At 42.7% G+C, this 27855-nt stretch overlaps 3 protein-coding genes across 5 annotated transcripts; 1 reads left to right on the forward strand and 2 right to left on the reverse strand.

The window, feature by feature from the left end:
• Positions 1–3784: 3784 nt before the first annotated feature.
• Positions 3785–11687, reverse strand: LOC139563839 (nucleolar and spindle-associated protein 1-like). Of its 2 annotated transcripts, none has more exons than XM_071382780.1 (12): positions 11481–11687; positions 11242–11313; positions 10837–11055; positions 10504–10624; positions 10234–10323; positions 10014–10126; positions 9795–9845; positions 9480–9631; positions 8046–8209; positions 7022–7138; positions 6021–6123; positions 3785–4785 (listed from the first exon to the last, which is right to left on the reverse strand). In XM_071382780.1, exons 1-12 carry the CDS (start codon positions 11556–11558, stop codon positions 4698–4700), a joined length of 1368 nt encoding a protein of 455 aa, XP_071238881.1. In that variant the 5' UTR covers positions 11559–11687; the 3' UTR covers positions 3785–4697. The 2 variants fall into 2 exon arrangements, with proteins under 2 accessions (XP_071238881.1, XP_071238880.1); XM_071382779.1 differs by having other exon boundaries at positions 10837–11058; positions 11481–11686.
• Positions 11688–11734: 47 nt separating this feature from the next.
• On the forward strand, positions 11735–18779 carry oip5 (opa interacting protein 5). 2 transcript variants are annotated; one of them, XM_071382784.1, is made up of 5 exons: positions 11735–12103; positions 16840–16906; positions 17478–17600; positions 17740–17821; positions 18109–18779. In XM_071382784.1, the coding sequence occupies exons 1-5, from the start codon at positions 11920–11922 to the stop codon at positions 18214–18216; spliced, it is 564 nt and encodes a 187-aa protein (XP_071238885.1). In that variant the 5' UTR covers positions 11735–11919; the 3' UTR covers positions 18217–18779. The 2 variants fall into 2 exon arrangements, with proteins under 2 accessions (XP_071238885.1, XP_071238886.1); XM_071382785.1 differs by having other exon boundaries at positions 11802–12103; positions 17740–17812.
• A 152-nt stretch (positions 18780–18931) lies between these two features.
• LOC139563840 (uncharacterized) lies at positions 18932–27202 on the reverse strand. The gene is made up of 3 exons (XM_071382781.1): positions 27031–27202; positions 23187–23257; positions 18932–23044 (listed from the first exon to the last, which is right to left on the reverse strand). Exon 3 carries the CDS (start codon positions 22799–22801, stop codon positions 21731–21733), a length of 1071 nt encoding a protein of 356 aa, XP_071238882.1. The 5' UTR covers positions 22802–23044; positions 23187–23257; positions 27031–27202; the 3' UTR covers positions 18932–21730.
• Positions 27203–27855: the final 653 nt, after the last annotated feature.

Here is a 27855-nt window from a genome sequence, read left to right on the forward strand (position 1 = left end):
ACACTTGTCCTAGGGCTGCATTCCAGTACACTTGTCCTAGGGCTGCATTCCAGTACACTTGTCCTAGGGCTGCATTCCAGGTCACTTGTCCTAGGGCTGCATTCCAGTACACTTGTCCTAGGGCTGCATTCCAGTGTACTTGTCCTAGGGCTGCATTCCAGTACACTTGTCCTAGGGCTGCTTTCCAGTACACTTGTCCTAGGGCTGCATTCCAGTACATTTTAGCAGAGGGAATAGTAACATATTGACATCGTTTCCTTATATACATGTTATTACATGTATAGTTTAACATGTAAATTCCTTTAGTTGTATTGAGGCTACAAAATCCTCAACAGTTGCACTTGGAGTATTGTTATATTCCCCTAAAGGAAGCAGAAGAAGAGCACCTTTAGGGACAGCTCTAACAACTATTTGAAACTTCTCAGGCTTGAACGTAACATTGTGTCTTATCATGAATTCTTGATAATCATATAGTTGTCCATCATTATTCAATAATTGTTTAACCAGATAATGCTGTTGTCAAACCAGTTCTGGAAAAACAGACTTGTTTTTGTATTTTACGTCTTTATTTTTCCAGATTGTATATCTATGTGGGGAAAAATTATGTTTGTACATAAAGTCCCAAGTTATAAGTACTTGTTAATGAAAGGTAGCAAGCTAAATAGGGATCTTACCCACAAGTTGCATTTGAGTAAGAATTCTAGACCACCAATCTGTTGGAATATATAAATTAAATATTTAATATTAGATGATAAAGATTATATTAGAGGTTTTAAAATCCAGAACATTCAAACCTCCCTCACTTTGGGTGGTACATATTACCGCTTTTCTTAAATAATTAGGTTAATTCCTCCATATGAAGTTAAATAATTTAGTATCAACCATTTTAGTTACTGACAGTGGAACATCGAAGGCAAGGGAGGTATAAACTAATCTGGACAGACCTTCAGATTTTGACAGAAGTACACATCTTTTACAGGGATATTACAGACTGAGTTTAAGTCATGTCTTTTCAAGACAAATAATTCACATTTCCTAATATTCAAAGAAAAACGAGATACATGTGAGAAGGCATTATTTGACCCTGCTGGTCATTTATGAACGTTTGAACATCTTGGCCATGTACTGTTATAATCTCCACCGGCACAGCCAGAAGAGGACTGGCCACCCCTCAGAGCCTGGTTCCTCTCTAGGTTTCTTCCTGGGTTCCTGCCTTTCTAGGGATTTTTTTGCTAGCCACCGTGCTTCTGCATTGCTTGCTGTTTGGGGTTTTAGGCTGGGTTTCTGTATAGCACTTTGTGACATAGGCTGATGTAGAAAGGGCTTTATCAATACATTTGATTGACTAATACACTCAATAGCTTTCCTGGCTTCATTATGATCTTTTAAATGGCGTTGTCGTCAGCCAATTGTGAATATTTTCTCTTTATCTTTATTGAGATGAAGTGCCATAAATTGAGTGACCAATAAAAATAAGAAAGGAGAAACTGGGCATCCTTGTTTAATTCCACATCTAATGTCGAATCTCTGTGAAGTTCCATGGGATAATTTAACAGAGCTGCTACTGTTACTGTAAAGTGTCTTAATTACACTTTGAAAATATAAAAAATTAAAATTAAGATTCTAAAAAATGAAATAATGTTAAAATCCTTGTAAAAGTTTACAAATAAAATAAATCTATCTTCCATAATGTGCTTATTGTAGTCTATCAAGTCCAATACTAGTCGAATATTACAATATTATTACACGTACAGTACCAGTCAAAAGTTTGGACACACCTACTCATTCCAGAGTTTTTTAATTTTTTTTAACTATTTTCTACATTGTAGAATAATAGTGAAGACATCAAAACTATGAAGTAACACATATGGAATCATGTAGTAACCAAAAAAAGTGTAAACAAATCAAAATATATTTTATGTTTTAGATTCTTCAAAGTAGCCACCCTTTTGCCTTGATGACAGCTTTGCCTACTCTTGGCATTCTCTCAACCAGCTTCATGAGGTAGTCACCTGGAATACATTTCAATTAACAGGTGTGTCTTGTTAAAAGTTAATTTGCGGAATTTCTTAATGCTTTTGAGGCAATCAGTTGTATTGTGACAAGGTAGGCGTGGTATACAGAAGACATCCCTATTTGGTAAAAAACCAAGTCCATATTATGGCAAGAACAGCTCAAAAAAGCAAAGAGAAACAACAGTCCATCATTACTTTCAGACATGAGGGTCAGTCAATCCGGAAAATTCCAAGAACTTTGAAAGTTTATTCAAGTGCAGTCGCAAATACCATCAAGCGCTATGATGAAACTGGCTCTCATGAAGACCGCCACAGGAAAGGAAGACCCAGAGTTACCTCTGCTGCAGAGGATAAGTTCATTAGTTACCAGCCTCAGAAATTACAGCCCAAATGAATGCTTCACATAGTTAGTAACAGACACATCTCAACATCAACTGTTCAGAGGAGACTGCGTGAATCAGGCCTTCATGGTCAAATTGCTGCAAAGAAACCACTACTAAAGGACACCAATAATAAGAAGAGACTTGCTTGGGCCAAGAAACACGAGCAATGGACATTAGACTGGTGGAAATCTGTAATGACAACGAGTTGGCGTGATCGCAGACAGACTGGCACTCAGGCTAGTCTTTCCTCTCCCAAACAATGAGCATGTCCTTCCGTGTTACAGAATTAGTTTAAGTAATGTATCCATTTATTATGTTAAACCTAATTTTTTTTTTTTTTTAACATTGTCCGTTTGACAGTCATGATTGGTCCAGTTTCAACATCCGTGATGCCAGGTGTCCATGGATGGTCAACGTCAGGGCCGAGACGGACTTCTCCCACCATAAAGACGACATGTACAGTTACTTCCTGTACACACGTGGGAGGGTCTTGCTGGCAAGATGTCAAGGTGCAGTATAGCCAGGTGTCCAGAGTTTCTGAACTGTCTTCAGTGGTTTGAGTCCCACACAGTACATATGAACCTGGCTACCAGTCTGTTTGTGCTGTCATGCCAATGACAAATAGGTTTCCACGACAGCACAAAGTACATATTAACCTGGCTACCAGTCTGTTTGTGCTGTCATGCCAACGCCAAATAGGTTTCCACGACAGCACAAAGTACATATTAACCTGGCTACCAGTCTGTTTGTGCTGTCATGCCAACGCCAAATAGGTTTCCACGACAGCACAAAGTACATATTAACCTGGCTACCAGTCTGTTTGTGCTGTCATGCCAACGCCAAATAGGTTTCCACGACAGCACAAACAGATCTGGGACAACGCTAACTACTTGCGTGACTCATTTCCAATTTCTGGTGTCACCGTGTGATCTTGTGAAAGCTAATATGTTCCAGAAGTGTTTGGGTCCAAGACTAACATCTGATTACTCTTTTACAAATGTCATTCTCAAAATTCCTTCCTCTAGTCACGGTGGGATACAAGATGATCAAAATCCCCTCTGGTTAGACAAGGTATCGATGGATTTTCTTACAGTAATACATTGTATCACAACATGTTATGCTAACTAAAATGATGTTTCAAATATGCTTATTGAGAAGCATACAAGCAAGTAAACAGACAAAAAACAATTCTAATGCCTTCTGTTTTTAAGTCAACACCATTGGAATCACGTTGAAGTGAAAAGGCCGATGGGTCCCTTTCAACTGGAGATTGATTTCATAGCCATCTAACGTCCACACACACACACACAAGTCTGCATATGAGGTATACAAGCATCCATCCAAGTCCTCAATAAAAACAAGAAATGTTACTTTGGGAAAAAAAAATTTTACTAGTGGTATTTACATTGCCTTTACATCAGCTAAGTAAAAAATTGTTATATATAAAAAAAATATATATATACAATTCACATGAATAAGAAATAGGACCAAACTGTACAAAATATTTAGGTACGGAGAAGGAGGGGGGGGAGCCAGCACGGAGGAGGGGGAGCCAGCCAGCACGGAGATGGGGGGGGGGGAAGCCAGCACGGAGAAGGAGGGGGGGAGCCAGCACGGAGAAGGAGGGGGGAAAAATAACATTATTTTTTTTATTTTTAAATCGCCCCGGAAAAGTCGCTCCAGATAAGACCATCTGCATATGCACCAACAGCGGGCATTGCATTTTGGTACACCAGAATTACATTCATTTCCAATGAAAACGCAGCGTTGCGTTGTTGAAGTGCGTTCGGTGTGGTGCTTACGGTGTGGTGCGTTCGGTGTGTGTGGTGCGTTCGGTGTGTGTGGTGCGTTCGGTGTGGTGCTTACGGTGTGGTGCGTTCGGGGTGTGTGGTGCGTAAGTTGGATTTGTCAAACTGTATGTTGTAGACTGCTCGACAGAAATAGTAGCAGAAGGAGAATGTTGACCTTTTGTTGCATACATAACCAGATGATGCTGCGTACCATTTTGTGCAAGGGGGCTAGCAACCAAAGCGTGAATGACTAAAATGTAATGAAAATGTCTACAAAAACGACAAAGGTATACAAAATATGAAAAACATTATTTGTACCATACTAAAGTTAATAAAAAAACATTTATTAAACGTTGTTATAAGTGAATCTAATAATCGAACAATCAAAAAACTCGGTTGGAACTGACAGTCAAAGTAGAGGAAAAGGGTAAAGTGAGACAGGCATCAATCAGCAGGTCTGAAATGACAAGAAAATAAACTTCACAGGAGCAAAAGTAAGTATAGAATAATCAGGTGATGACGAGGCCTCGCCTGGCTCCAAGCATCTTCTCTTTCTTCTGCTTCCTGACTTCAGTATGTTTTGTCCTCCTTTCCTCCCTAGAATAAAAGCAATATGGAAATCAACATAAACAGGTTATACAACCAATCATTCGGAGAGAAAACAAGTTTCAAAACAGAGGCTCTCTGTTTGTCTTTCCTTGATTCCTCATCTCCTTTTCAAATCAAATTTTATTGGTCACATACACATATTTACAATGACGGGTAGGCAGTCATTTTGTTGTTCTTAACTACGTTTTGTTCTGTGCAATAAATTAAGGATCGGACCCTTTTTTTCAATTTTCGCCTAAAATGACATACCTGAATCTAACTGCCTGGAGCTCGGGGATATACATATTCTTGATACCATTTGAAAGGAAACACTTTGAAGTTTATGGAAACGTGAAATTAATGTAGGAGAATAACACATTAGATCTGGTAAAAGACAATACAACGAAAAAAACATGTTTCTTTGTACCATCGTCTTTGAAATGCAAGAGAAAGTCCATAATGTATCATTCCAGCCCAGGCGCAATTTAGATTTTGGCCACTAGATGGCAGCGGTGTATGTGCAAAGTTTTAGACTGATCCAACGAACCATTGCATTTTTGTTCAAAATTGTGTGTCAAGGCCGCCTAATTGGTTTATTAAGAGTTCTTTATTCCTGTCTGCCCGATGTACTGAGAACCCAGCTGGCTGTATGGACGGGGGACAGTATATCCAGAGAGCCATAATTCCGTGAAACAGAGTATGCTACAGTCCCTGATGTCCCTCTGGAAGGAGATCCTCGCCCTGAGCTCGTCTACTTTATTGTCCAGAGATTGAACATTAGCGAGTAATATACTCAGAACCGGTGGATGGTGTGCACGCCTCCCGAGTCAGACTAAAGAATACCTCTTCTACGTCGGAGGTGTCATGGAGCAGCCTCTGAGTTAAGTTCAATTGCCAAGCGGGTGAAAGTTGTATTTCTGGTCATAATACTGGTGAGTTACTGCCACTCTGATATCCAAAAGTTATTTCCGGCTGTATGTAATAACAAAAAAAACAAAAAAGTTATGGGCTAACAATGTAAGCAATAACATACAAAAAAAAGTAAAAAATACTGAAAAGTTTCTTAGGAGCTAGAAGCAGAGCTGCCATGTCTGTCAGCACCATCTTGTGGATGGAAAAAGTCCCTTCTCTGACATTCCTCTCCAATATGTTTAGAGGAATCAAGGAAAGGGGAATTGAGAAAGAGCCAGGAATTCAATACGATTCCCCCCTCCACTTTTAACCGGTTGTTTCCGGATACTGACCTTGCCTGAACCGGATGCTGTTTGTAGTTCTTCTGGTGTGAGGGAACGGTCTGAGACTGGTCCACTGTGTTCTCTTTGGCCACCATGAATGGCTTCAGCTTTCCTATATAGAGGCAGACCAGAAACGATGACCGGTAAAATAAATGTTTTTGTCAGCCTACAGACAACCAGGTTCGTGCTGAATGCACCGGTACACAGTCAGAATCTGAATGCACCGGTACACAGTCAGAATCTGAATGCACCGGTATACACAGTCAGAATCTGAATGCACCGGTATACACAGTCAGAATCTGAATGCACCGGTATACACAGTCAGAATCTGAATGCACCGGTATACACAGTCAGAATCTGAATGCACCGGTATACACAGTCAGAATCCGAATGCACCGGTATACACAGTCAGAATCCGAATGCACCGGTATACACAGTCAGAATCCGAATGCACCGGTACACAGTCAGAATCTGAATGCACCGGTATACACAGTCAGAATCTGAATGCACCGGTATACAGTCAGAATTCTTTATGCACCGGTATACAGTCAGAATTCTTTATGCACCGGTATACAGTCAGAATTCTTTATGCACCGGTATACAGTCAGAATTCTTTATGCACCGGTATACAGTCAGAATTCTTTATGCACCGGTATACAGTCAGAATTCTTTATGCACCGGTATACAGTCAGAATTCTTTATGCACCGGTATACAGTCAGAATTCTTTATGCACCGGTATACAGTCAGAATTCTTTATGCACCGGTATACACAGTCAGAATTCTTTATGCACCGGTATACACAGTCAGAATTCTTTATGCACCGGTATACACAGTCAGAATCTGAATGCACCGGTATACACAGTCAGAATTCTTTATGCACCGGTATACACAGTCAGAATCTGAATGCACCGGTATATACAGTCAGAATCTGAATGCACCGGTATACACAGTCAGAATCTGAATGCACCGGTACACAGTCAGAATCTGAATGCTGACATGTATATCTTACCCTTATGAGGCTTATAGGTGAGAGTCTTAGAGAGACTGGCCTTCAGATCAAAGTTGGCCTTCTTGTTGGTTTCAGGACAGTTAGAAAGAACACTGGTGTTTGCATTAAACACAAACGCTGAAGAAAATAAACAAAACAAAAGCCAGTTATGGGATCCATTCAGTAGAGCAATGCACAGAAAATAACAAGCAAAGACGACTTAAATTAGATTTCGATTTAACAGGATGTATATTGGAACAAAACTATAAAATGCAACAATTAAGATTTTACTGAGTTACAGTTCCTATAAGGAAATCAGTCAATTTAAAATAAATTACGCCCTAATCTATAGATTTCACATGACTTGGCAGAGACACAGCCATTGGTGGGCCTGGATGGGCAGAAGTGCAGTCATGGGTGGGGATAGGCCCACCCACTGTGGAGCCACGCCCAGGCAATGAGAATGAGTTTTTCCCCACTAAAGGGCTTTATTACAGACAGAAATACTCCTCAATTTCATCAGCTGTCTGGATGGTGGGTCTCAGACGATCCCACAGGTGAAGATGCAAGATGTGGAGGTCCTGGGCTGGCGTGGTTACACCTGGTCAGCATTTATTTTTTACGTTTTATACATACTGCCAAATTCTCTAAAACAATGGAGGCGGCTTATGGTAGAGAAATTAACACTCAATTATCTAGCAACAGCACTGGAGTCAGCATGCCAATTGCACGCTCCCTCAACGTGAGACATCTGTGGCATTGTGATGTGTGACAAAACAGCTAATTTTAGAATGGCTTTTTAGTGTCCCCAGCACAAGGTGCACCTGTGTAATGATCATGCTGTTTAATCAGCTTCTTGATATGCCACACCTGTCAGGTGGATGGATTATCTTGGCAAAGGAGAAATGCTCACTAACAAGGATGTAAACATGTGTGAGAGAGATAAGCTTTTGTGTGTGTATGGAACATTTCTGGGATCTTTTATTTCAGCTCATGAAACCAACACTTTACATGTTGATTTATATTTTTGTTCAGCATAGGTTACCTGGTGTCTTAGCGCTGGAGAGAACAAAGGTCTTGTTGACTTCAGGTTTCCCTCCAAATGTAGTCTCTTTCCCAGGAGTGAGGAGGTCCACGCGGGTTGCCATGCGTGCTGGCGTCTTCACCATGGTTTTCTTGTGCTCATTATCCTGAGTAGCTTGAGAGAACCTGTACACAAACCAACCGTTGGACTGACTATTTATTGTATTTTTTATTTAACCTTTATTTAACTAGGCAAGTCAGTTAAGAAAAAAAATCTTATTTACAATGGCGGCCTACCGGGGAACAGTGGGTTAACTGCCTTGTTCAGGGGCAGAACGACAGATTTTTACCTTGTCAGGTCAGGGATTTGATCTATGAACCTTTTGGTTACTAGCCCCAACGCTCTAACCACTAGGCTACCTGCCGCCCCTCCACTCTAACCACTAGGCTACCTGCCGCCCCTCCACTCCACTCTAACCACTAGGCTACCTGCCGCCCCTCCACTCCACTCTAACCACTAGGCTACCTGCCGCCCCTCCACTCTAACCACTAGGCTACCTGCCGCCCCTCCACTCTAACCACTAGGCTACCTGCCGCCCCTCCACTCTAACCACTAGGCTACCTGCCGCCCCTACACTCTAACCACTAGGCTACCTGCCGCCCCTTCACTCTAACCACTAGGCTACCTGCCGTCCCTACACTCTAACCACTAGGCTACATGCCGCCCCTACACTCTAACCACTAGGCTACCTGCCGCCCCTACACTCTAACCACTAGGCTTCCTGCCGCCCCTACACTCTAACCACTAGGCTTCCTGCCGCCCCTACACTCTAACCACTAGGCTACCTGCCGCCCCTACACTAACCACTAGGCTTCCTGCCGTCCCTACACTCGAACCACTAGGCTACCTGCCGCCCCTGTACAAGTTTCATTCCACAAACTGGCAATAGTATTCAGAAGTAACTAAATCCTTCCCAAGAAATGTCAATACATAGCGGTCACCTGAACGAAGCCAGTTCGCAACTCATGAGAGTGTAACAGTATAACTTTAGTCCGTCCCCCTCGCCCCGTCCCGGGCGCGAACCAGGGACCCTCTGCACACATCAACAACAGTCACCCACGAAGCATCGTTACCCATCGCTCCACAAAAGCCGCGGCCCTTGCAGAGCAAGGGGGAACCACTACTTCAAGGTCTCAAAGCAAGTGACGTCACCGATTGAACCGCTATTAGCGCGCACCACCGCTAACTAGCTAGCCATTTCACATCGGTTACACTAGGTAGTATTTATTAGTCACCACACCGTAGCAAAAACGTTTAGCAGCGAAAAGAATTTTTGCAATGCTTGTTTAATGATGTGAATGTTAAATCAGAAGTGGCCAACAGACACCTAGAAGCTTCAACACTGCTAAAAATAACTAGGAATACTCAAGACAAAATAATGTTTGAGTGTCTCACCGAACGTTGATTCGGCGTGTGGACAGGACTGTGGGTCTGAATGGGACAACAGTGTCCTTCTGGGCGGGTTTTCTGGCAGAGACACTGCGTCTGTCTGTAGCTGGTTTCTGGGATGCAGGGCTGAACAGGGAGGCGCGGCTCGAGGTTAAGCTCTGCAAAAAACACAACAATACGTTGACCACACCAAGTCAACACATTGGATTTGGGAATCATCCCTCTCAAAATAGCCATCTGGCTTTACATTTGAAAGGAAACATGTTTCATTGTGGTAGTAAATTCACTTTAACATCTATGGAAACCAAAAAGTCTACTTACTGTTTGAGTTTTTCCTTCAGTTGGTGTCAAAAGAGTCTTATCTGAAAGAACCTGAAGAATAAAGTGGTTATATAGTTAACTACTTGCAAAAAACGTATAAATTGATGACAACAATAAAACAATGGTTGCCATGTTGAATGGGCTTATTATTTAATGAAAACCACACAGTGGCCAGATCCCAATCATCTCCATTATAACGTTATACACACAATTCATTACCTTCAATTCATTCACTGAATTTCTGAACGAATCCATTTTCTTGGTCTTCCTTTCCACGTACGAATCAATTGACTCCATCTTTTTGAAATGCGCCTCGTGGAGCTTCCTGAAGTCTACAATAGAAAGTGGTTATTAGTACTTTTTTCATAACAGAAGAGAGAGTTTTTGAGCATGTTATTAAGATCGTGTAGCGACAGCAAATATGATTCAGACGACTAACTTGGTGTAGTAGGCTTTAACATAGTCCTCTTCAGGAGCCCCTCGTGGCGAGGGATCTTTCCTACGGGCTTCACCACTTTCTGTCCCACTCCTGTGCAAAGCAATATGAGAACGTGATCAATAACAGGATTATTATAACCAGAGGTGATGCTCATGTAGTCACCTATTTCATAAACAAAAGGCCAGAGACACACCCTACATAAGACTTCTGGCAACAACAAAAAATGTGTCTACACAAATCATCATGGCCTTTAGAGTCCTCCAGACTAACCAAACATCACTGCTGCAACTTTGTGTTCAGGCACAGCCACCCCAGAATCCTTAGCAGCAGACACTCTCCTTCTCTTGCCACTCCCTTTGCCGATGATGGATTCAGTCACCGTGTTAACAACCTATATTGAAAACACTAGTTTAGCTTGCTATTCCTCAATAAAATATAAAGCAGCAAAAATGCATTTTGTGGTTGTCAAGAGATACACGCACAGCAGTATTTCTGTGCAAGAAACACTTCTCACAACTCTTACATTTTAGTCATTTAGCAGAAGTGCTTATCCAAAGCGATTTACAAGAGTGAGTGCATACATTTTTCATAGTGGTCCCATACCTCAGCTGGGGTGAGTGGCGCTTTGGCAGGTTCACACTCTGCCTCCTCATCTTCAGGCTCTTTCCTCATTTTCGGTTGCCGTCTACCACGACGTTTGGTCACAAACTCCTGAGCTGAAGGTTTTGGTGACAGCTCATCAACCAGTGCTGAATTGTTTTCATCCTGAGTTGAGTTGCTGTTAACCGTGTTATCCTGTGCGTCAACACCAGTCTCATCTCCCTGCTAAATACACGACCATCAGAAGTCTGCTATTACTAGCGACAATAGGAATTACAATGCAAAACAGATCTACAGGCATAAAGAAACAAAGCAAGTTCAAAAGAAATCCAAATATACATAGGAGATAATGTTGAAGTGTTATCATTTGAACAGAAGTGGGAGGGAAAAATTCAAGCCAGAACTTACGTCCACGGCAACATCTTCCTGCGTTTGTTGTTGTTGGAAATGCTCCCTGAGCGCCTTCAGAAGCTTATCAGCCTGTGTAGTAGTTGACACAGATCGGACACAGTTAGCAAGGTAACACTGCATAACAAACGAGATGGATAATAGCTAGTTGGTTGGTTAACTAGCTATTGTAACTAACTAACCACTCACAACACAAACAAACAACCCAATGAAATACCGCTATAATGTTTGCGATTTACCTTCAGTTTTGACGATTTGAGCCCAACCTCCTTTGCAATACTGCGCAATTCGGCATACTTCATGGAATCCAAGTCCATTTTTCTTGTTTTTGGCGAAAAACAAAACAATGTGCTTGCCAGTGTTACTGAAACACGTTCAATAAATCAGCTCCCGTTAATTGAACGAGTATCGTTACACACAAACACAGTCAACGCAATGTATTTGTCGCGCCTGACCGTTTAAAATGCAGAGGTTCAAAAAACCGGAGTATAGGCCATTTGATTGGCTGGCAGATGTATACGGAAGTACCTTTCGACCAATTAAAAAGTATTACTATTGGTTCTCCGCTAGATGACGATAAAACCACGGGGTGAAAAACTATCACAGAAAACACCTGAAAGTAACAGAAGAGGTTATCGCTGAAGTTGAACAACGTGGCATTTTTAAATATAATATAAAATGTATGATTTTGAGTCATTTCAGTCCTGCGACACAGATGACAAAAAGCTGGAGAATGAGTCAGTGAACCAAGGCATCGTCGAGAATCCAGTGACTTTTCATTGTGGACAATGCAACACCGTGTGGGCTGATTCCCGAGGGATCTGTGGAGAAGCAACATCTATCAACTCTCTCATTTGTCTTGGTAAGTTACTTCATTGGATCTAGCTAGCTAATTAGGTGTTCAAAGATTTTTTTCTAACAAGAAATCGTGACCAGTGATTTATATATACACTAGATGACTAATAGGGGGCGCTGTGTTAAAGCCACTGCCTCCATCTTGGCACTCCCTCACCGGTGTAAAAAAAAAAATATATTTTGGAAGCGATTAACATTTTCGAAGGCTTTTAAAACACGGAAGCCAAACCCGGAAACTATGGATCATAATTCATATGGCGCCATTAGAAAACCCTACATTAGCATGTGTCTGTTAACGGATAGATCCCGGAAAAAAAGACACTATGATTACTGGCCTGCTAATGTGCCTGGACCCTGTAGGCTAAACTGCAAGTGAAAAGGCCCATAAACGGATCCAAATGGTTGTTCAATCAGGCGGGCTACATGTAGTTATTTCAAAATTAATATGCATTCAAAACGCCATGCTTATGTAACAGGGTTGGTTATGTTTCCACTTGCCTCTAAAGAAATGTGTATTTGATGTTCAAGCATTCTTATTGGTTAGTTCAACTCTGATGACAATAAGGGGTGTTGTGATTGGCCCCGCTTGCAGATAGGGGGAGATCGCGAACGTCAGGTCTTCCCAGTATGAAAATGTGATGCGAGGGGTAGGTCACGTTCTGAATACTGTTTTCTATTTTCTATTTTACAATGTGTACAATTTTGCTGTACGTTACTGATTTTATACATGTGTGGTTATATGGTACCTGTTAGGGATTGAGGGGCTTTCTGGGATGTGCTTTGGCATATGATTGCTGTAAATAATTGTGTTAGCTAGCATACACCGATGTCATGGTCACATAAGCCACGGCTAACACAGTTGTCTTCATGCTACAGATTTTGCCATCGACAGCCATCATCACTGTTAAGTCCTGCACAACTAACGTGCTGTTTCCCATTTAACCACAGAAATAAATGATGCTCAACTGGGACCACTGGCCGAAGTGATTTATTATTTTAAAACACAACGCATGGAGAGTACACTATACATCTGTTACACTTATGAGCGATTATTCATTTCACTTAGGCTATTCACTGCGGGTTACATCATAGACAAGAGTTTTTGTACTCACTTGACAACAATCACATTCATCATTACATTGTGTTGTTGTAGCCTAGGGTAGGATACATTTGTTGTCCCTAAAAATAAAATAAAAACTAGGGTGTATTTTCGAGTTGCCACTCAGGGCCTGGGAGAAACACACTCAGTGCAGCCTCGGGAGCGCGCATAGTAGGCTACGGATATTTATATATTTTTTTATCGAATCAACTTTTTCTTTCGCTGTGTAAACAGACTGGATATATTCACTGCAGTATTAACCTTTACATTGAGCTTGTAAATTATGGGCTACAATGCATACGCTTCTCACTTAGGCCTGCTTCTTAGGCCTGCTTCTCACTTAGGCCTGTCTATCTTTGATCTGTTGTGAAATGACGCACCTGAACCTATATGCTGCAACGATTATTCCTTTTAAATGTTGTAGAGGCCCATTTGCATAACTATTCAGAGCCTTTACTCAGTACTTTGTTGAACCACCTTTGGCAGCAATTACAGCCTTGAGTCTTCCTGGGTATGACGCGACAAGCTTGGCACACCTGTATTTGGGGAGTTAATCCCATTCTTATCTGCAGATCCTTTCAAGCTCTGTCGGGTTGAATGGGGAGCGTCACTGCACAACTATTTTCAGGTCTCTCCAGAGATGTTTGACCATGTTCGAGTTCTGGCTGGACATTCAAAAACTTGAAGCCACTCCTGCGTTGTCTTGGCTGAGTGCTTAGGGTCGTTGTCCTGTTGGAAGGTGAACCTTTGCCAAGTCTTAGGTCCTGAGTGCTCTGGAGCAGGTTTTTATCAAGGATCTCTCTGTACTTTGTTCCCTTCATCTTTCCCTCGATACTGACTAGTCTCCCAGTCCCTGCCGCTGAAAAACATCCCCACAGCATGATGCTGCCACCACCATGCTTCACCGTAGGGATGGTGCCAGGTCTCCTCCAGACGTGACGCTTGGCATTCGGGCCAAAGATGGAGGCCACTGTATTCTTGGCCTTTCAATGCTTCAGAAATGTTTTGTTACCCTTCACCAGATATGTGCCTTCACACAATTCTGTTTCGGAGCTCTACGGCCAATTCCTTCCACCCCCATGGCTTGTTTTTTCTCTCTCTAACATGCACTGTCAACTGTGGGACCTTTTATTTTATATATAGACAGGTGTGAGCCTTTCCACATCGTGTCCAATCAATTGCATTTACCACAGTTGGAATCCAATCAAGTTGTAGAATGCACTGTAGATACAAACGGATCCAAATGGTTGCATAGTCAGGCACAGGGACGTTCAAAGCAGGACGTTTGAGCAGGGGTTTTTTCTTCTCCAAATTACCCTGCATCACTGCATTTTACATTTTAATTGTGATGCTCACTTGATATTGTGATACTCACTTGATATTGTGTACTCACTGTGTTTTATCCCAGGTATAAGGATTTTTGTTGTCTACAAACTTGGGCTTATTACCTCTGTCACATCCAGTAGCGGTGCGTGGGTGAAATGACTGGGGAAACCGGGAAAAAAGCTATATCTCAACCTACACTATATATACAGCAGTATGTGGATACACCTTCAAATGAGTAGATTTGGCTATTTCAGCCACACCCGTTGCTGACAGGTGTATAACATTGAGCACACAGCCATGCAATCTCCATAGACAAACATTGGCAGTAGAATGACCTTTACTGAAGAGCTCTGTCATTGGATGCTATCTTTCCAACAAGTCATTTTGTCAAATTTTTGCCCTGCTAGAGCTTCCCCGGTTAACTGTAAGTGCTGTTATTGTAAAGTGGAAACGTCTAGGAGCAACAACGGCTCAGCCTCGAAGTGGTAGGCCACACAAGCTCACGGACCGCTGAGTGCTGAAGCGCGTAGTACGTAAAAAAAATTGTCTGTCCTCGGTTGCAACACTAACTACCGAGTTCCAAACTGCCTCTGGAAGCAACGTCAGCACAAGAACTGTTCGCCGGGAGCTTCATGAAATGGGTTTCCATGGCAGAGCAACCGCAGCACACAAGCCTAGGATCACCCTGCGTAATGCCAAGCATCGGCTGGAGTGGCGTAAAGCTCGCTGCCATTGGACTCTGGCGCGGTGGAAACGCGTCCTCTGGAGTGATGAATCAGGCTTCACCATCTGGCAATCTGACAGATGAATCTGGGTTTGGCGGATACCAGGGAACGCTACCTGCCCCAATGTAATAATGGTCTGGGGCTGTTTTTCATGGTTCGGAATAGGCCCCTTAGTTCTAGTGAAGGGAAATCTTTACAGCATACAATGACATTCTAGCCGATTCTGTGCTTCCAACAGTTTGGGGAAGGCCCTTTCCTGTTTCAGCATGACAATGCCCCCGTGCACAAAGCGAGGTCCATACAGAAATGGTTTGTCGAGATCGGTGTGGAAGAACTTGACAGGCCTGCACAGGGGCCTGACCTCAACCCCATCGAACACCTTTGGGACGGTAACGTTAGCTAACTTGAATGATATTAATACACATACTTCTTTACTTAGAAATTGACTCCTTCAAATAATGTACTGTGGCAAGTTTGCCATAGGAAGTAAAGAGGAAGTGGAATCCATCACTTCCATTGTTTGGCTGTGCCCATAGCAACGTTAGAACGTTCGATGGATAGAAACATAGCTGTGGTGATGAGGGTGCTGCAGCACCGCCAGATAAATCTGATTAGTGATTTTTTTTTTTTTTTTTTAATTTATTTTATCCCCAATTTTCGTGGTATCCAATCGCTAGTAATTACTATCTTGTCTCATCGCTACAACTCCCGTACGGGCTCGGGAGAGACGAAGGTCGAAAGCCATGCGTCCTCCGAAGCACAACCCAACCAAGCCGCACTGCTTCTTAACACAGCGCGCCTCCAACCCGGAAGCCAGCCGCACCAATGTGTCGGAGGAAACACCGTGCACCCGCCCCCCTCGGTTAGCGCGCACTGCGCCCGGCCCGCCACAGGAGTCGCTGGAGCGCGATGAGACAAGGATATCCCTACCGGCCAAACCCTCCCTAACCCAGACGACGCTAAGCCAATTGTGCGTCGCCCCACGGACCACCCGGTCGCGGCCGGCTGCGACAGAGCCTGGGCGCGAACCCAGAGACTCTGGTGGCGCAGCTAGCACTGCGATACCCGGGAGGCCCCAGTGATTTTTTTTTTTTTTAATTAAAGTAATTTAATGGTCCTTTACAAGTCCTGTATTAGCGGACCAATAGCCGTCTGTACCGCGGGGACAAAAAACAAATCTCTGCAAAAATACTTAAATACATGTCATTTTGTCCTTCAAACACTTAATTGAAATACTGTAGAATTCCATTAATTCCTATGGAGGATTGCTCCTACTGGGCAGAGGCAATATGGCCGACGGGGTGGCTTCAAAGCCTCTCAATGGCCAATTCAATCGGTGATGTCACTTGCTCTGAGACCTTGAAGTCGTTGTTTCCCTTGCTCTGCAAGGGCCGTGGCTTTTTGTGGAGCGATAGGTAATGGATGCTTCGTAGAGTGTCAGTTGTTGATGGGTGCAGAGGGTCCCTGGTTCGAGCCCGGGTCGGGGCGAGGAGAGGGACAGAAGGAGTACTGTTACACCATTAAGGACCTGATCTCTTGGCAGAGGCAGTACGCATAGGGGATTAAAGCTTTAATGATGTCATCTCTTTTCAGAGGTAACCCCAGATGTGACCATCAATAGTGGACGTGAGTGGAGCCCGGATGGTCTGTTCAGTGCATGGTATGATCAATGTGCCTTTTTTAAAAAATATATATTTTTTACTATAGTTATACACTGAGTATACTAAACATTAGGAACACCTTCCTAATACCTTCAGAACAGCCTCAATTCATCAGGGGATGGAGTCTACAAGGTGTTGAAAGCATTCCACAGGGACGCTGGTCCATGTTGACTCCAATGCTTCCCACAGTTGTGTCAAGTTGGCTGGATGTCCTTTATGGTGGTGGACCATTCTTGATACACACAGGAAAACTGTTGAGAATTTAAAAAAAACAGCAGCGTTGCAGTTCTTGACACAAACCGGTGCGCCCCGGCACCTACTAATATACCCCATTCACCCTCTGAATGGCACACAGACACAATCCATGTCTCAATTGTCTCAAGGTTTAAAAATCCTTCTTTAACCACCTGACTCCTCCCCTTCATCTACACTGAAGTGGATTTAACAGGTGACATCAATAAGGGATCATATCTTTCACCTGGATTCACCTGGTCAGTCCTGTCATGGAAAGAGCAGGTGTTCTTAATGTTTTGTGTACTCAGTGTGTCTGTCCTCCCCCCCAATGTATAGTGTGTACAACACTCTCCAATGCGCCGGCTGTCTCTGTCTCATGGGTGTAATCCTCTACTCGACACCACAGCACCTGTCTGCTCTGCGAAACCTCTTTCTCCTCAAGAAAGACAAGATGTACTGGTAAGTAGTAAATGTACAGTTAACCTTTTTTTTTTTAAGTCATTGTTGGTTTTACCTGCCATGCACAGATTTTCTCTCACGATTCAAGTGGTCAGGAATAGTTGTCAGATTGGATTTGTTTATATCGTCCTTCCTCTAGTTATATTTTCAGCACTGGCCAAACGGTGAAAGCCTCTACACTCAACTTTAATGTAACACCAGTAGGAGAACGTGTAAGTGAGGTAGGAAGACAAATTCTTAAACTTTTTTTTTTTTACCCTGCACATTGATACCCTTCATCTGACAATATTTCCACCATAGTGGTCAAACCATGTTTAGTCTCTAGCCATGAATGTTACATTGAACTGATGCCGTTCCAGTGAAGGGTGTTCTTCAAGGTTGGGGGTCAATTTGAATTGAAGACAAGTCAATTTCAGGAAATAAACATGAATTCAAAATCACTTCCTGAATTGACTGCTTGCAATTTTAAATTGAACCCTGGCCTTGTCTCGTCTGTTCTTCCTGCCAGCTGAGACAACTGATCCAGGAAACGGAAAGTCACCTTAGCGATGTGTCAGCAGTGATGGATGACACCCGCGCGAATGAAGCGACCTCATCTGTCCAGTCGACAAGCTGATCCTACCTGGGTCGTGTTTCATATAGCAAAACGTTTTAAAACAGAAAATGTGTGTTTTTTCTTATTGGACAAGTTCCAAGTATTTTCTTCCGTTTTGTGCCTAATGAACACAAAGAGCCTGTTCTGTTTGACAATCCTCCGTCAACTGCACTTTATTCTCTAGTTCCATGTTCTCTGTTTTTGAAGGGCCTTTTTGTAGCTTGGGTACCAGTCTGTTTGTGCCATCATGCTAAAAAAACAGTTCAGAATAATTTGACTAAATGGAGGACATTCCTATGTGGTGTTCCACCAAAAATGGACAATTTAGAGTGAAAATGGGGGTTCCCTCAAATGTTAAAAAAGTATCTACCTCGTATTCTACTGTTAAATGTGTTTGCCTCATAGTTTATGGTAGATGGAAATATACTTTATCAATGTGAAGCTCCACATAGATGAGACATGGCACTGTGTGTGTGTTCAGGTATTAAAACTTAGGTAAACCAATAAATGTCTTAATTTCCATACTTCTATGACCATGTTGCATCTTTGTAAAACCTCGCACTGTAATAAATGAATGTTTGCTCTCTGTGTCAGTATGCATCTCTTGCCCAGGAACTGAGGATGGGCATATCATTCCTTTTACCTTTTTAAATCTGTCCATAGAAGAGTACATACATTGGTAGAGGCTTGGAATCCAGAAGGATGAGTCTATTAAAAGATATGAAGAGGCAACAACTCAAGTTTATTGGCACCATGTTGCTTTTTTTTATTGCAGATTCTTCAGTTGATACAAGACTAGGCTGGTTCCACCATGTCCAGGGCCTCAGGACTGCATAGTTAAACCACAGTACACTCATTCGGTTGGTTACGAGTTGATCAATACAGTCTTTGTGACATCATTCCACTCCACGGTGTGAAATGATGTCACAACCTGACTGGATTCTAGTCCTATGATCAACATTGTAAGTCCAAAAGTCATTTTTGATCAGAACAAGTGGTTACAATGTGTTGTTCCCTGTAATGTCAACAACAATCCCTGTCATTCAAGACACGTCAACGTACTAATCGCAAACATTTCAGTATCATGGCTCTATTGAGCAATACAAATGAGAAGTTTATTATTGCATGCAATACAAAATGAATTACTTTAACTTTAAAATCATGCATAATCTTTCTGTAGCATTCTATATAGTACCGATCCAGACCATTGCCACATTACAAATTGTTTTAAAAACACAGTATTCAAGACAGGAGGATGGTATAGCAATACATGCTTTTACAGTGTTCTCCTTGAGGCATCTATTGCTTTCAGTTATTAGGAAAGCTGCATAATACACATGCATACGTGATGGTTTGATCGGGACGACGGTGGAACAAGGTAAAAGAATGGGAGAAACGAGAGGCATTAAAATAGGCCACCTTAAAATCAATGGTTCTTACAGAACGCTACTGTATGAATCTGATGCTCTGTCCCAAATGGGACCCTATTCTGTATAAAAGTGCACTACTTTTGACCAACCCCCCCCCCCCAAAAAAAATGTTGAGTCCTATTTAGGGCACAAACCTGAATAGAGTTTCCACCAATCCAGTTAAGATCAAATTCTTATTTTCAATGACGGCCTAGGAACAGTGGGTTAACTGCATTGTTCAGTGGCAGAACAGATTTTTTTACCTTGTCAGCTCAGGGATTCGATCTTGCAACCTTTCGGTTACAAGTCCAACGCTCTAACCACTAGGCTACCTGCCTCCCTTTGTTTCTGTGTGGTACTTTATGTCCAGCTGAGTGGTTCTTCCTTAGAACATACTGTATTCTAAAGCAGGAGTATATTCAATACTCTTCCCTCTAAACATGTTGATTATAGCTAATAATATCCTAAAAAAAACAGATTATAGTAGATAAAAATACACATCATGCATAATTGTTATTGCTACTAAAAATGTCTAATCAAATACATGTTATGGCTGGCTTTTTTTACTAAATATATTCTGAACAAAAACAGTTTGCATTCCAGACTGAGGTATCACTCTACCGGTATATTACCGATTATTTTATTGGTCAATGACTAACACGCTGGACGTCAATGCTTCATGTCTGATTCTTAAGTGTTCATTCTATAGAACACAGTTTAGAATAGATGTTATATACAATTTTTTTTCTCTCAGTCTGAATAGATATTTTCAATTCAATTTCCTAGTTAGTAGCCGAACTTGTTCCGTCTGTTTTTTTAGAAATCGAATTATCTTTTTAGTAAGCAAGCATCACTAGCTACTTTTCATTTTTACATTTAAGTCATTTAGCAGACGCTCTTATCCAGAGCGACTTACAAATTGGAAACACAACTCTCTTACAAATTTCATGCATGGCTAGTTATAATATCAGGCACCACAATCCCTCTATATATAAAGCTAATGCATATGAAGACTACAATATTTCTTAAAAATGGAAGACGTTGGTGATTTTGTTGTTTTCAAAACAACTTGTCACTTGTTCATACAATATACATATTAGATCAACAAGACAGGTAATGAGAGAGCATATTGCACAGATCCCGGTAGGAAGGTGAATCTCAAATGTCGCAACCAAAACAGGTCATAATCAAATCAAAAAGGTTATCTGGGGCACAACACACAGTGACTGGCTCTAACTACATCACCCCTGATCTGGTTCGTACCATTCATACACCCTGTTGATAAGGTTATCGAAATCATTCTGGAAAAATGGGGAGGGGGGCGAATTGTGTCCTGTGAATTTTGGTACAGTAAGTTTTATGGTACGTACTTTATATGACGTGAAGTCTAAGGGAAGGCATGTTATTCATTAGCCTAGCTCTGTAGGCCTCTACGGCGTGTCATCGTGTAGAAAAGCACCAACTGTCATGGTGTCAATGAGGTAGAGAGATATTTCCATCTTTCAACTATCATGTGGCTGCTACTCTAATCTCGCAGAGCCAGATGAGTGTCTCAAGAATAGTTGCATAATACTTAAAGACACAACTCGACTCTGTGGCTGTAATGTCTGGCATGCGAGATTACAGGAGTCTACACCAGATCTTTGCTACAGTGTCTACTGAAAACCTTGTCTCCATTTGTAAAAGGTTGGGGATAAGGGCATTCAGGAAAAACAACAAACCACTGATCCCAGTATATCGAAATCTCTACCTAGATAAATTGATTATAAAATGGTGAATTGCCTTGGTTCAGACAACAGAAGAGTAGAGATCACATTGGGCAGTAAAGACTACACAATTCCTGTTTGACCCCTAGTTATGAAAGAAATAGGATCAAACTTCAACTATATTATCATTTTTGGCTACAAGGAGTGGTGGAGTGTAGGAATGCTGATCTAGGATCTGTCTATACAATCTGATTTATTATGATCAAAAGTCAAACTGATGCTAGATCAGCACTCCTACTTTGAGACGCTTTGTCGATACGGGCCCTGACCTACAGATATCGTCATTATTGGCTATAAGGAGAGGGGTGAGGAGACAGACAGACAGCTAGGTGAGGAGAGGAGAGAGAGACAGACAGACAGCTAGGTGAGGAGAGAGAGACAGACAGACAGACAGCTAGGTGAGGAGAGAGAGACAGACAGACAGACAGCTAGGTGAGGAGAGAGAGACAGACAGACAGCTAGGTGAGGAGAGAGAGACAGACAGACAGCTAGGTGAGGAGAGAGAGACAGACAGACAGCTAGGAGAGGAGAGAGAGACAGACAGACAGCTAGGTGAGGAGACAGACAGACAGCTAGGTGAGGAGAGGAGAGAGACAGACAGCCAGCCAGGTGAGGAGAGGAGAGAGAGACAGCCAGCCAGGTGAGGAGAGGAGAGAGAGACAGCCAGCCAGGTGAGGAGAGGAGAGAGAGACAGACAGACAGCCAGCCAGGTGAGGAGAGAGACAGACAGACAGCCAGGTGAGGAGAGGAGAGAAAGACAGACAGCCAGGTGAGGAGAGGAGAGAAAGACAGACAGCCAGGTGAGGAGAGGAGAGAAAGACAGACAGCCAGGTGAGGAGAGGAGAGAGAGACAGACAGCCAGGTGAGGAGAGGAGAGAGAGACAGACAGCCAGGTGAGGAGAGGAGAGAGAGACAGACAGCCAGGTGAGGAGAGGAGAGAGAGACAGACAGCCAGGTGAGGAGAGAGACAGACAGCCAGGAGAGGAGAGAGAGACAGCCAGCCAGGTGAGGAGAGGAGAGAGAGACAGACAGACAGCCAGCCAGGTGAGGAGAGAGACAGACAGACAGCCAGGTGAGGAGAGAGACAGACAGACAGCCAGGTGAGGAGAGAGAGACAGACAGCCAGGTGAGGAGAGGAGAGAGAGACAGACAGCCAGGTGAGGAGAGAGAGACAGACAGCCAGGTGAGGAGAGAGAGACAGACAGCCAGGTGAGGAAAGGAGAGACAGCCAGGTGAGGAGAGAGACAGACAGCTAGGTGAGGAGAGGAGAGAGAGACAGACAGCCAGGTGAGGAGAGGAGACAGATCCGGCCCGGGGCTGTATCTGTGGTAGCCAGTCTCTCCTGTAACCCACACATCCCCGGAGCGGTCCTCTCTTTAGTGAAGAGAGGTTGATATCTTGATCCATTGATGTTGACAGACTTTGATCCATCTCTGGTTTCAACAGCTGTGGAGCTTGACAGTTGGGTGATGGTGGCCTAAATCCAGACTTGTCTCACATGGGAGGCCTGTGTTCCGCAGGACAGTTCCCCCACACCTGGCAGTCTGCTGGCATGGGAGACCTGTGGTCCGCAGGACAGTTCCCCCACACCTGGCAGTCTGCTGGCATGGGAGACCTGTGGTCCGCAGGACAGTTCCCCCACACCTGGCAGTCTGGCACTCATTTAGTTTGCATCTGTTTTGGGATTTGAGAAGTGTGAGAATAGTGCAATGAAAAAGCACAATTATGATGGCTAGCTACATACAATTATGATGGCTAGCTACATACCATTATGATGGCTAGCTACATATCATTATGATGGCTTAAAAGGACTGACCTTTGTCAAATGATGTACATGTTCAGATGTTGCACTGTCAGAGAAGATCTTGTCTAGAAGCTGGAGAGAGACTGGATGGACAAACATAATACTTAATTTAAAAACATATAGCTAGGAAATTAGCTAGCTATTTAATTGCACAAACAACCTTTCACAAATGTCATCCAAATGATCTATTATGAAAAACACAATGTAGAAACCCGTGACATGCCCATAGTAAAGCAGGAATACAACGGACACCAATAATTATTTCTACAGATGTTGAGTTGCTAGCTAGTAGCGAACTAAACTCCACGGGGAAGGTAGTTTGATGGACGTCACCAACGGAGTGGCACAGAGACCAGTCTTTGGTGGAATTTAGCTCTGACTAAATCGATTCGCCCAAGGTCAATAATTATGAAAAAACGCCCACCTTGTACCTTTTGTTTGTCCTCTGTAGTTGCATGCCTTTGTTTGCAGATATCCATACCTTTTCAATACATGTTAATCAAATACAACCACCGACTGTTTGCTCAATGCTGTTGCTTTAAAAATGGTGGAGGTCAAAGATGGCGGCAGTCAGGCACTTACCACAAATTCCTCATTTTGAACATGGCTATTTGTTTGTTATTTTTTTGTACGGCCATTAGCAGAGCATACATGATCCCAATTCTAGCTTCAAGGACGCTGGCAATTTGAAAAAATATATACTGAACAAAAATATTTAAAAAAAAATGCAACATGTAAAGTGTTTCATGAGCTGAAATAAAAGGTCCCAGAAATGTTCCATAAGCACAAATTTGTTTACATCCCTGTTAGTGAGCATTTCTCCTTTGCCAAGATAAATCCATCCACTTGACAGGTGTGGCATATCAAGAAGCTGATTAAAAAGCATGATCATTAAAACAGGTTTTAATTTTTAATTAAACTGTGGGTTTGCACAACCAAAGAATGTCTGCAGAAACAGTCTCTGTGTGATCATTGTCCTCACCAGGGTCTTGACCTGACTGCAGTTCGGCGTCGTGACCGACCTCAGTGGGAAAATGCTCACCTTCGATGAACACTGGCACTCTGGAGAAGTGTGTTCTTCACAGATGAATCCTGGTTTCAACTGTACAGGGCAGATAGCGTGTTTGGAGTCATGTGGGCGAGCGGTTTGCTGATGTCAACATTGTGAACAGAGTGCCCCCATGGTGGCGGTGGGGTTATGGTATGGGCAGGCCTAAGCTACAGACAACAAACACAAATGCACCACATCCTCATCGGCAGACTCGACAGCCTTGGTTTCTCTAATGATTGCCTCGCCTGGTTCACCAACTACTTCTCTGATCGAGTTCAGTGTGTCAAATCGGAGGGTCTGTTGTCCGGGCCTCTGGCAGTCTCCATGGGGGTGCCACAGGGTTCAATTCTTGGACCGACTCTCTTCTCTGTATACATCAATGATGTCGCTCTTGCTGCTGGTGATTCTCTGATCCACCTCTACGCAGACGACACTATTCTGTATACTTCTGGCCCTTCTTTTGACACTGTGTTAACAACCCTCCAGGCGAGCTTCAATGCCATACAACTCTCCTTCCGTGGCCTCCAATTGCTCTTAAATACAAGTAAAACTAAATGCATGCTCTTCAACCGATCGCTGCCTGCACCTGCCCGCCTGTCCAACATCACTACTCTGGACGGCTCTGACTTAGAATATGTGGACAACTACAAATACCTAGGTGTCTGGTTAGACTGTAAACTCTCCTTCCAGACTCACATCAAACATCTCCAATCCAAAGTTAAATCTAGAATTGGCTTCCTATTCCGCAACAAAGCATCCTTCACTCATGCTGCCAAACATACCCTTGTAAAACTGACCATCCTACCAATCCTCAACTTCGGTGATGTCATTTACAAAATAGCCTCCAAAACCCTACTCAATAAATTGGATGCAGTCTATCACAGTGCCATCCGTTTTGTCACCAAAGCCCCATATACTACCCACCACTGCGACCTGTACACTCTCGTTGGCTGGCCCTCGCTTCATACTCGTCGCCAAACCCACTGGTTCCAGGTCATCTACAAGACCCTGCTAGGTAAAGTCCCCCCTTATCTCAGCTCGCTGGTCACCATAGCAACACCTACCTGTAGCACGCGCTCCAGCAGGTTTATCTCTCTGGTCACCCCCAAAACCAATTCTTCCTTTGGCCGCCTCTCCTTCCAGTTCTCTGCTGCCAATGACTGGAACGAACTACAAAAATCTCTGAAACTGGAAACACTTATCTCCCTCACTAGCTTTAAGCACCAGCTGTCAGAGCAGCTCATAGATTACTGCACCTGTACATAGCCCATCTATAATTTAGCCCAAACAACTACCTCTTTACCTACTGTATTTATTTATTTATTTTGCTCCTTTGCACCCCATTATTTCTGTCTCTACTTTGCGCTTTCTTCCACTGCAAACCAACCATTCCAGTGTTTTTAGTTTTTATTTTACTTGCTGTGTTGTATTTACTTCGCCACCATGGCCTTTTTATATTTTTATTTATTTATACATATATTTGTTTGCCTTCACCTCCCTTATCTCACCTCACTTGCTCACATTGTATATAGACTTATTTTTTTTCACTGTATCATTGACTATATGTTTGTTTTACTCCATGTGTAACTATGTGTTGTTGTATGTGTCGAACTGCTTTGCTTTATCTTGGCCAGGTCGCAATTGTAAATGAGAACGTGTTCTCAATTTGCCTACCTGGTTAAATAAAGGTTAAATAAATAAATAAAATTTTTTTTTTATCGATGTCAATTTGAATACACAGAGATTCCCCTGATGAGATCCTGAGGCCCATTGTCATGCCATTCATTCGCCACCATCACTTCATGTTTCAGCATGATAATGGTGACCTCATGTCACAAGGATCTGTACACAATTCCTGGAAGCTTAAAATGTCCCAGTTCTTCCATGGCCTACATACACACCAGACATGTCACCCATTGAGCATGTTTGGGATGCTCTGGGTCGACGTGTATGACAGTATGTTCCAGTTCCCGCCAATATCCAGCAACTTCGCACAGCCATTGAAGAGGAGTGGGACAACATTCCACAATCAACAGCCTGATCAACTCTATGCGAAGGAGATGTGACGAGCTGCATGAGGCAAATGGTGGTCACACCAGATACTGACTGGTTTTCTGATCCACACCCCTCCTTTTTTTAAGGTATCTGAGACCAACAAGATGCATATCTGTATTCCCAGTCATGTGATATCCATTGATTAGGGCCTAATTAATTAATTTCAATTGACTGATTTCCAAATATATGAACTGAAACTTTGTAAAAATCTTTAAAAATTGTTGCGTTTTGATTTTTTTTATCAGTGTAAATTGTGCTGATTCATTTGCACTTTGAAAAATGTCACGCACCATAGTTTAGAGTCAGTGGGTAGCCCTAAAACAATAACGTCATATGAACTGCCATCTTTATGCACGTAGGTAAATCGGTGGTGATGATATGGTATTTCATTAGCGTTTATTGGGTGGAAAAAAGATGGGATTTCAGCCAACAAAGTAAGACACGCAACTACAGAGGTCAAACATAGGTACAAGGTGGCCGGTTCATACGGTAATTTACATGTATTTTTTTTTTTTTTTTGTTGAAAGTATTGACCTTGGACGAATCGATGTAGTCGGAGATAAAATTTCACAAAGCCGTCTGGTGAAGTTAATCAGAAACTTCCTTCACAATTGAGTAGAGTTTAGTTAGCCGCGGCATAGCTAGCAGCGGTACAAGTAACAGTTAAACAAAGGACTGAGTGCCCATCTCGCAAACACTGATCATCCAACCACCTATAGCTACGTTTAAATACTACATTAAAGTACTCACTGAAAGACATCCGAGCCGCCACAAATCATCAGTAAATGCTAATGTCCCGGGTGTCGTCCGTCGGTCGTTGTACGGGTCCCGTGGAATTTTTTGCAAGCACCACGGTCTCCACCGCTCTACGCCATTTTTTTTTTTACTCTTGCATCATCAGAGATAATGTTGAGGAGATGGGAAACTCCACAGAGATCGTGTACTGTTGCGGCAATGGGCCGCGCGGTGCATTCTGGGCGATTCTGGGACAAGGAGCTGTGTCTCCTTCAAGGACTCTTCTTCGAGCTCAAAAAGCTAACATTAGCATACATTTCGTCAAAAAGAAGTACAACATTACAAAATATTTTCCAAGATGTGAGATAATTAACTTGCTGTTTGTAATACTGTATAGCTCTGGAATGGTGACATTACGTATTTTCGAGGAAAATAGTTTTTCGACTAATACCTTAACTTTGAGAAGGGATTTGCGTGACGATTAGTTTACCAACCGCGGGCAGCGGGATAACGTGAACGCGATTGGTCGGCAGTCTGCTGGGTGGCCGTCATTCATTGCCTAATGGAATTCCTATGAATTAAATTCAAAGGGCTTTATTGGCATGGAAAACATATGTCTACATTGCACAACGCAAGTGAACTATTTTGTTAACAATCTACTCCAATCTCATCCTTGCTCTAATATCTCTGGCATAGCTTTCTACGAAGATGCCCAGAAAAACTGACACTCAAATCCTAAAGCCCGCACCTCAGTTTTCCTCCTATTAAAAATACTGTAAAAAGGAGTAATACACTGAATAAAAATCTAAACGCAACATTTTAAGATTTTACTAAGTTACA

Source organism: Salvelinus alpinus, chromosome 34 (assembly GCF_045679555.1).
Source record: "Salvelinus alpinus chromosome 34, SLU_Salpinus.1, whole genome shotgun sequence".
In the NCBI taxonomy this organism is placed as follows: Eukaryota; Metazoa; Chordata; class Actinopteri; order Salmoniformes; family Salmonidae; genus Salvelinus; species Salvelinus alpinus.

Excerpts from the sequence above, each read along its gene's own strand:
- oip5 (XM_071382784.1), top strand. The coding sequence starts at position 11,920 with ATGTATGATTTTGAGTCATTTCAGTCCTGCGACACAGATGACAAAAAG. Across the intron at positions 12,104-16,839 it reads CAACTCTCTCATTTGTCTTG|AGGTAACCCCAGATGTGACC; the intron begins GTAAGTTACTTC and ends ATCTCTTTTCAG. Across the intron at positions 16,907-17,477 it reads GATGGTCTGTTCAGTGCATG|TGTGTACAACACTCTCCAAT; the intron begins GTATGATCAATG and ends CCCAATGTATAG.
- LOC139563840 (XM_071382781.1), bottom strand. The coding sequence starts at position 22,801 with ATGGATCAAAGTCTGTCAACATCAATGGATCAAGATATCAACCTCTCT.
- LOC139563839 (XM_071382779.1), bottom strand. The coding sequence starts at position 11,558 with ATGGACTTGGATTCCATGAAGTATGCCGAATTGCGCAGTATTGCAAAG. Across the intron at positions 10,625-10,836 it reads CGCCACTCACCCCAGCTGAG|GTTGTTAACACGGTGACTGA; the intron begins GTATGGGACCAC and ends TTTTCAATATAG. Across the intron at positions 9,632-9,794 it reads CTGAAGGAAAAACTCAAACA|AGCTTAACCTCGAGCCGCGC; the intron begins GTAAGTAGACTT and ends TGTTTTTTGCAG.